This window comes from Labeo rohita, chromosome 7 (assembly GCF_022985175.1).
Source record: "Labeo rohita strain BAU-BD-2019 chromosome 7, IGBB_LRoh.1.0, whole genome shotgun sequence".
Classification (NCBI taxonomy): Eukaryota; Metazoa; Chordata; class Actinopteri; order Cypriniformes; family Cyprinidae; genus Labeo; species Labeo rohita.
In genome coordinates, this window is record NC_066875.1 from 36167956 (window position 1) to 36178026 (window position 10071).

Sequence of the window (10071 nt, forward strand, 5' to 3'; positions counted from 1 at the left end):
CTTTTGATATAGGGTTTTCTAAACTCATTCGAAGCATGCCTACAGAAAGTGGCTGTCACTTGACATGTATGTACTAAACTAAGTTCTCTTATTGCCATTAAACTGTCAAATACACATGTTCAGTTTTGGGGGTAACGCATTACAAAAAATGCAAGTTACGTAATAATATTACTTTTTTCAAGTAACTAGTAAAGTAACGCATTACTTTTGAATTTCTAAGAAAATATCTGAATTACTTTTTTAAATAAGTAACGCCAGTTACTTTTTTCCCCATTTATTGATTGATAAGTCTCCTGTCAGGAAATGGGGAGTAAACATGATGTTACTGTATTCTAGACTAAATGTGAACATGCATTAATTCATCTCACTCACAAAAAACAGATTCAGTATTCCTCAAAATAAATGAAAACAGTGAAATGCAAACTCAGAATATGACGCAACCCTGCAGTAATTAAATATGTTAAATAAAACAAATGTTTTGCTTTATGTATTTAATCCCATTTTATTAACCAGTGTCTTTGCTGCTGACCTTCGATGATGCAATTCAACCATACTAATAAGCAAAAATTACTTTAGATAAACTAACATGTGTGCTTCATTTTTTTTATAGCTGAAGAGTGATCTCCTGCATAAATTTATTTTTCTTTCAGCCTGAGGTGAATTCATTTTACTTTTGATGTAAAAGGGCTTTTACATTAGAATTGTTTTATATTAAAAACAAAGAAGCAAGTCCTGCCCAAATTTAAAAAGTAGGGCAAAGTAAAGCAAAAGTAACGTAACGCATTACTTTCCGTAAAAAGTAACTAATGTAATTAGTTACTTTTTCAGGGAGTAACGAAAAATGGTAATGCATTACTTTTAAAAGTATGCCAAAAAAACCCAGAAGTCCTCTGCCTGTGGGGATATAAAAAGGCACTTACGTTCACACACGCCCTACGCTTCTCAGGACCGCGATGGCCGGGGGCTAGCCGATCCCGAACTCGCCACCGAGAATCTTGATGGGAGTCATGACATCGCCAACATTTACACAATTCTGACAAAAATCTCAGGCGACATGGATGGAATTGCGGAGATGCTTTTGTGAAACCCTTGACTAGGCTTAGTTATTTGTTTAGGTGTGTCCTTGTATGACATTGAGTGATTCTGATACATATGGTGGTTTTAAAGGTTTCTCTGGATGAAGATGTGCATGTTTCTTTTGTGCAGTCATTTAGTCAGTTAGTGAGTCACACCTTCCTATGATGAGTATTCTCTATGGCACAGCTAATGTATAGAAATTTGCCAGTGGTTTAGAACAAGACTATAAGTTATACAAAGTTCAAAATTTATTATACTTTTCTTGGACTCCACATTGATTAAATCTTGCACCCACCATCAGTGTCTAACATAAATCACGCTGAGAAACTCTAATGCAAATCTGCAGCTCTTTTGTTTTCTAAACATGAAGGCGTTTAAAAACCTTAGTCACAAAAAATCAATTAATGAACAACATTTAGGAAGATGTTGTTACATGGACAAAAAGCAGCAGGTAAAAAATTCAGTATAGGTTTAGCTTGCTTTTTTTTCTTTTGGGGTTTATATGTGTTCGGAGGTTGTTTTTCTTGTTTGTGGGCTGTGGTTTATTAAAGCTGAACTTAACCAATGCAGACTTTTTTTCCACTCTGCTACATTTGGTCAACAAGAAACTTGACATTTAAAACTCGAGTCATCTGTTGAGCGTAATTACAGCGAATATTTTCATTTTACATATTAGTTTGGAGGCGGCATATTTGCCAGTGATGGTTATGGCTACAGAAAAAAAAAAACTCCCCTCTTCTAACTTACTGTATTTATTACTCTACAACAAATTTCCCTTTACGGTTACAATGGCAAAATTCAGTTGAACCAATGAAGTCCGCATACACTTTCTCACAAGAGGGAAATAAGAAGTAAGCATGCATATTTCTATATAAAAAGTGACATTTATGCTACAATGCACTTTCCAGAGTCTCACTCGGTTCCTGTGAACATTTCAAGAGAACAGGCAAGATCAGCAGAAATCTGCACCTTAGCTTGGCTAGCTGTGAGACATGCTCCACAGAAAATGTGAGACAAAATAGGGCAACTCTGAGTCAGAAGTAAAAAAAAATATGGATCCAAAAAAATCAAACAATAAATCAAGCCATACAGAAAGCATACCATATACTTAGTTACTCAAAAATAACACTGCTCCTCAAAGGGACAGCATAAGGATTTATAGTGCTCTGAGTCACTGGACTGTGTGTGTGTGTGGGGGGCGGGAATCCTAAACAAACCATGAAGGGCAATAATAATAATGACTGCTAGATTCAGGTCAGCCACATTTGACCATTGATGTACACATGCATGAGAAACGTGCATGATGTGACACATTTCACCCTACAATAAAGGAAATACGTGCTTAACTCAATATTACCCGACCTAAGCCACCTAGACTAAGATGAATTATATATTATAGTAAACATGAAATTTAAAATCAATCTATATGATTTTCTAAAGGCATGTTATCCACCTTATTCTATTTATTCTATGTGGAAGAAAGCCTATGAGCGAGACAAACCAGTGTGCTCATAATTAGGATAATACATTAAATAATATGGTAAGACACACCAATTTGCAATATCAAGCAGCACAACAAGTTGTTTTGTACAGCTAAAAATAGCTGGATGCAGCTGAGACCGGAAGCCACAAACAAATGTACAAAAATGCACCTGCTCTTACGGGGAAAAATAAAGTGGATTGATCTTATTGTAAATGATTCATCCATGTCTTCCTTTAAAAAAAAAAAAAAAAAAATTTGAATCAAAGTGTAATAACCGTATCTTGACAATTAAAAATTGCCATTGCCGTCCATTTCCAAACAACCGATAAATATGATCAAGTCCTTGTGTCAGAATGCCGCTACAACTACTGCTACCATGAGTCTCAAATCTGCTACCACCAGAGGTCGGTTGGCTAGTTGTTGTACCACTTGGCTGAAATTGTATCGTGTACTTTTGCTGTAGGGCCCGGGACGAGAATGAAAGAGTTGAATACAGCGAAGTGAACCATTAAAGTCCAAGTGATTTTATTTATGACAGCTGTCTCATCACACGTGCTCCAACCAAATTTCAAAATAAACAAAAATAAATCAACAAAATATTCAAAATAAACTGTATGAAGCATGAAAATAAAACATGCTGAAAGCAGCAAAACAAGGCCTGGGCACTAGCCTCGAGAAACAAGCTGACACTCATATAAGACATTCCAGCATTTGACTTCACATACAAGACCTGGGCCTCCCGTGGACAGACTACACTCGAAAAACTGCTGGGTTAAATACAACCCAGTGCTGGGTAAAATATGGACAAACTACAAAATTTGGTTGTTTTGACACAGTGGTTGGGTTACTACCCAGAAGGTTGAGTTAAACATTTAACCCAACCACTGGGTCAATCGCTGAGAATGTCCATATTTCACCCAGCGATAGGTTGTATTTAACCCAGGAGTTTTTAGAGTGTAGCCTTTACACCCAGACACCCTCCCCTGTATATTCAACCCTCCAGTCAAACACTAGTGGAGCAAACCATTAACGGGTGGATCAAGACCCATGACAGAGGATAGTTCAACATTAGTATTAAAACATACACATTCAACACACACATTCAGATAATCAAAAGCAGGAATATTACAATTAATCAGACATAACCAATGTTCGTTTCGAATAAGACAGTTAACACATCCAAACATTCACATTAATCCCAGTGCCTATTAAATGGTATAACCATTAATTAAAGAAATTTGGGATTTTCAGGTCATCAAAATGCTCTCCTCCCAAACACAGTACTGCACAGGTAATCCCAACTATGAAAATGTAATATATATGTGACCCTGGACCACAAAACCAGTCTTAAGTCACTGGGGTATATTTGTAGCAATAGCAAAAAATACATTGTATGGGTCAAAATTATAGTTTTTTTTTTATGGCAAAAATCATTAGGAAATTAAGTAAAGATCATGTTCCATGAAGATATTTTGTAAAATTATTACTGTAAATATATCAAAACTTAATTTTTGATTAGTAATATACATTGTTAAGAACTTTATTTGGATAACTTTAAAGGCGTTTTCTCAGTATTTAGTATTTTTGCACCCTCAGATTGCAGGTTTTCAAATAGTTGTATCTCGACCAAATATTGTCCCATCTAACAAACCATACATCAATGGAAACCTTTTTTTTTTTAGCTTTCAGATGATGTATAAATCCCAATTTTGAAAAATTGACCCTTATGACTGGTTTTGTGATCCAGGGTCACATATATGGAAAAACACAATTTTAACACTAGACATTGACTCCATACACATATCACATCATAAACATAAACAAAAACAAAAAAACATAACACTGTAAACTGATGTTCAGGTGATGATAACCCAGTTTATCATCGCACCTTGTCTTTTTTTTTTTTCAATAAGCAGTTACATTTGGCTGTACATCACAATACCTCAAAAAGATCTGTTGTTACTTCCATTTCACTGCAACTTTAGCAATGACAATAGTGGGCGAAAGGGCAGAATCACAATCGCAAATTAATAGCACCAAAGAAAGCAGGTTTTAAAATTTACACACAAAGCAAATCTGTATCTTGAGTCTAAAAAATGTTACATTGAACCTAAATGTATACAACCTTTTGAAAAGAAACATCAGTGGTTTCAGTTCGACTGGATGTCTTCTATTGGTCTCATGTTCAGTTTTCCCCATATGACATCTTCAGTCCGCTCTGGATCTTCAGTTGATATCTCGTCCTGTTGAGTGTGTTTCACTCGTACCGAGCTCAGAGGGATGTCTCTGAGTGACGGTAAAATATTCTGATTCTGATATGCACATCCCATCTCTGCTTCTAGAACTGGATGTGATGGTAACACATGGAACTCGTCGTGTTGGACTTCTGTGTTCAACTCATCGGACTCCACAGATTCCTCAGTGCAGTCTGGATTGTGCAGGATGGGGCTTGTGTAATAGCCATTGCCCAGGCTTTGGGTGTTGTAGTAAGATGACTGGTTGTTCATGAGTGTGAAGTCAGAAATGGATACAACAGAAACGTAGTCACCATCAGAGTCCTCGTTGTGTGGTGCAACATTACTGTCAATGACTGTCTCGTTCTGAAGTTCCAGGTCTCGAAGTAAAGCCTAAAAACACACAACATGGTTTCAATTTCAAATGTAAAACACAAAAATTATACTTAGTTCATAAATGCATTGAATGTAGTTAATAGGGTTTGTGAAAGATTAAACAAAAGTATATCTATAATTTGATTAGTCGATTTGTTCCAAGAGTGCTTATATGGACCCTTGTCAGACTGTGATGACACATTTCTGCACTAAATAACTATATTTTTTCCCTGTTTAGGAAAGCCATGAAAATGCAATAGCTGATTATTTAGTTTAGTTTGTTTAGCAAATGGGAACACAAAAATAATTTTCTATGGTCTCCCATGTACAGCTGTGATTCTCCACCTTTTTGACTTTGATTTCTGAATTATAACAAAGCTGTTTTTATTAATTAATTAATTTGTTTATTTAAATTAAGAGAAACTGGGAGTAGTGCTGTCTTGTGACATCAGTGGTTCAACTGTAATTTTATGAAACTATGAGAATACTTTTTGTTGCAGAAAAAACTAAAATAACTTTTTTCAACAATTCATCTGCTCCACGTCAGCAGCACCATGCGCTTACATTGTTTATGTGCAGATCACGCGCATGCGTTGTAGTACTCTCTAAAAAGGCGTTGTAGTACTCTCTAAAAAGGCGTTGTAGTACTCTCTAAAAAGGCGTTGTAGTACTCTCTAAAAAGGCGTTAGGGTGACAGGGAGACGTATTGTTGAATAAAGTTATTTTAGCTTTTTTGCACACAAAAGGTATTCTCATAGCTTCATAAAATTACTGTTTAACAACTGATGTCTCATAGACATCACATGGACTGCATGACAGATGGAGGCGCCAGTGCGGTCACTTGCACTTAAAATACTGGTCATACAGATAAAAGTAATACATCTTTCAAATCTGTAAAGACTCTACGTTTATATATGTGCACTCACAGTAACAACGAAATGTGGCACCTTCAGTGTTGGGGGTAACGCATTACAAGTAACACGAGTTACGTAATATTATTACTTTTTTCAAGTAACTAGTAAAGTGACGCATTACTTTTTAATTGACAAGAAAATATCTGAGTTACTTTTTTCAAATAAGTAACGGCAGTTACTTTTCCCCCAATTTATTGATTAAAAGCTCTCCTGTCCCCATGTTGAGAGAAATTGGGAGTAATACGTTAGTTCTAGAATAAATGTGAACATGCATTAATTCATCTCACTCACAAAAAAACAGATTCAGTATTTCCTCAAAATGAATAAACAGTGAAATTCAACTCAGAATATGACGCAAACCTGCAATAATTAAATATGTTAGATAATACAAACATCCTTTATGCACTTAATCCCAATTTATTAACCAATGTTTTTGCTATCAACCTTCGTGATCCAATTCAACCATACTAATAAGCAAAAATTACTTAAGATAATCTAACATTTGTTTTCCTTTTTATTATTGCTCAAGAGTTGACATTCTTTTTCTTCTGTGGTCTACTGAACAGACGTGAATTTACTTTTCTCAAAGCCTGAGGCTTTTGGTGTGAAAAGGCTTTTACATTTGCCAAAAATAGAACTTTTTATAGTGAAAACAAACAAGCGAGCCCTGCCCAGATTTAAAAAGTAACGCAAAAGTAATGCATTACTTTCCGTAATTAGTAATTAGTTACTTTTTTAGGGAGTAACTCAATATTGTAATGCATTACTTTTAAAAGTAACTTTCCCCAACACTGGGCACCTTTATAAAATCACTAAAGCAAACAGGATGCGCTTTCTGCCGTTTCTGTCTCTGTGAACTCGAGCACGAAACTTGGAAACTCCGTGTATACTGCTTACAGGCATGACAAATATATCTATAGAGAGTGAAATGTCACTTTCAAATAGAAAACAAATAATCTCAGATTATGTAATCCATACGATACAGGTGCAGGTACTGTGGAGATGATGAGTCAGTGTCGCCAACTTCATCTCTTAAGGCGAAAACTAAGAAAGCACTAGTTTATGAATAAATTATTAAAACGTTAATGGAGTCTCCTTGCTGTTTTTACCTGACACATTCAGAATTATTATATCTGCCGGTGCGCTGTGGCAAGCTTTTTTATTTATTTTTTTTTTTTTTGCATGAGCTTGAGCCCTTCTTAGGCTATATAGGCAATTAAAGGCTCATTATTATGATTTATATGATTTATTAATAAACGTGCAACTAAGTGTCGACTAATGGTTAAAATGAACTACAACTAGTCGACCAGAAAAATCTTTCCTCAAGCATAAGAGCAATAACAGACTTGCAATAATGTTCATGTAAGTTCAGTACCAAAGATCTGGGCAGAGGACGTTCAGATGTCGTCTCACACTGTCTCCTCAGCAGAAAAATTACTAGGCCAAGAGCGATGAGAACAGCGCACAAAATTACGACGATGAGGCTTTCTGAAGAAACACACACAAACAAATATATTAGTACCAAACATTAAACACATGTATGGAAACTAATAAATGTGTACTGCATCATTACACCACAAAATAAGTATAAACACTTTCAAAAGAAATAATGCACACCGTTTTTTGCTGGTATGTAAACACACTGTGGGAAGCTCGTGGGAGAAGAGGCCAGTACATCCTCAACTTTGAAGCTGGCCACAGCACAGTACACTTGCCCTGATGTAAGAAAACCAAATTCCACCTTGAATGGGTGTTCACTGATCACTTCAGCTGTGTATGCCTTTAAGGAAAATGAATTAAAAAAAATAAAAATAAAAAACTGAACGCTCCATTTAAACACTTATACTGTTAAAATAAATACAAAAGTAAATAAAATGCAGCTAAAGGAATGTAAAGATGAGAGTTGTGCACCTGTCTGTCTGAGGGGTTCTGTTCGTTGTATAGAGTGACTGTGGCATTGAGATTTTTAATCTCCATTAGTGGGCAACAATCCATCTCCTCCTCTTCCTCAATGGAGCAGCTTTTGGCTGGAGCACAAGGAAAATTTACCGTGACCCAAACACTTCCCTGTTCCATGGAGATTATTACGGAAGGCATGCTAAATTTGGCATCAGCTAGTAAAAAACAAACAAATATGAAAATACAAAACATTGAAGGAACAGCCTTACTCCTACCACTTGTTTTAATAATAATAATAACAACAATAGAAAAATCTAAATAATACAATGCAATAATATAATCATAATAAAGTTAAACTATTAATCACATTTAGCAAATTCCTGTCCAGTTATGAGAATTTATATATTTATAGACAAATGTTAGATATTTCTTATGTACTATGAGTGAAAGCATTTCTGTACTTTTATTTAACTTTTCAAGGTTTTCAAGATTTTTCCTCTTTCTTATCAAATATCTGTAACATGGTTTGAGGTTTAATACTGACGGTCATCAACAGAGTTGCAGGACCAAGTTTTATTTAGCCAGAGAAATTCAGATGTCAGTCTAATGAAGTTCAACGTGTGTACGCTTGGAAAGACATTTGACAGATCACAGCTTTGCTGGGAAATCTGGAAGCAGCCTGAAACATTTGTCCATGATGTTCTGCAACACAAACACACAATATCACACTTTATAAAAATGCCGAGTACATTCTTTTTGGTGATCATCAGGCCATTCATCGCCTGCAAAACTGGGTGAAACATACATTTCTGACTTTCATTTCTTAAAAAACATGACTTATCCACTGGGCATGAAATTAAAAAAAAAGCAAATTGAGCTTGAGTGCTTCTGAGTCATTTTCATTTTTCAATTTTAATTCAGAGGAAACCAAGAGCGTGTCTGAAGTGATAACAATAGCGTATCTGCTCCGGGGCGATGAGCCTGGATTGTTTCTCACTGTGGTTTTCTGCTAAACCACACAGTTTCAACTCTCACCCCAGTGCTCTACAGCTCTCTGCTCCTCACTCTCATTTCTCCTCTAAACAGCAGTTTCCGTATCATACATAGTTACTCATGTTTTTCTAAACTCCCTCTTTTGTGTGTAGATGAGACTCACCCTTGTGTTTTGCTCAAGACAGTGTAAGTCGTATTTGGACTGGCATCAGGGCAATCCCATTTAAGATGGCATCCGAAATTCAACGTATGCACTGTAACGTTACAGACAGAGACTGCAGACTCTAGACGAAACAAATGAAAACCAGAACATGTTGCACCTGTGTATGTCACAGACATGATCGGAAACAGAGCATACCAAATGGAAGAGACAAAAGCTAGAAATTCATACAGAAAAATGTACTTACCTAGATTCAGCACCAACAGAAAGAAACATAAGTTTAGGAGAGCGACAGGCATCCCCACAACAGAATGCTATTTTATGGAAAAAACAAACAAACAAAAAAACATAATAATAATAATAATAATAATAATAATAATAATAATATTAATAAATAAATAGCTGTTTTTACCAAAATGCCATAGCTGATAATATCTCTACCAAGTTGACAAAAATATTAACAATTTATAACTAGGGTTTAAAAAAAAAAGAAAAGAAATACACTTTACCTGAAACAAAAGAATGGAGAGATTTCATTAGCTTCTACTTTCAGTTGGCGAACAGAAAAAGTGAGAAGAGGACAGCTGTCACGGCATAACTTATGCCACAAAACCACACAGGGACTAAACCCACTCACAGAAACAAAACTGGAGAACAAAGCTCTCTAGTGGAAATAGTAGCAAAAATGTTTTTTAAATATTGTAAATATAATTTTATGTATGTATATATATATATATATATATATATATATATGACTTAACTGTAAATACTTAATCTAGAAAGTGTTTTTAAAATGTTTTAAAAGAAATCTCTTGTTCACCTAGACTGCAGTTATTTGTTAAAAAAAAATTATATATATAGAGAGAGAGAGAGAAAATAAGATACTCATTTTGTAAAAAATAAATAAATAAATAAATAATTTTTTTTAAACAGTAT

At 35.1% G+C, this 10071-nt stretch overlaps 1 protein-coding gene across 2 annotated transcripts; it reads right to left on the reverse strand.

Moving 5' to 3' along the window:
• Positions 1-3079: 3079 nt before the first annotated feature.
• On the reverse strand, positions 3080-9691 carry si:dkeyp-75h12.7 (uncharacterized). Of its 2 annotated transcripts, XM_051114054.1 has the most exons (8): positions 9645-9691; positions 9383-9449; positions 9139-9259; positions 8527-8684; positions 7995-8197; positions 7701-7863; positions 7459-7571; positions 3080-5187 (listed from the first exon to the last, which is right to left on the reverse strand). In XM_051114054.1, exons 2-8 carry the CDS (start codon positions 9432-9434, stop codon positions 4711-4713), a joined length of 1287 nt encoding a protein of 428 aa, XP_050970011.1. In that variant the 5' UTR covers positions 9435-9449; positions 9645-9691; the 3' UTR covers positions 3080-4710. The 2 variants fall into 2 exon arrangements, with proteins under 2 accessions (XP_050970011.1, XP_050970012.1); XM_051114055.1 differs by lacking the exon at positions 9645-9691 and having other exon boundaries at positions 9383-9607.
• Positions 9692-10071: the final 380 nt, after the last annotated feature.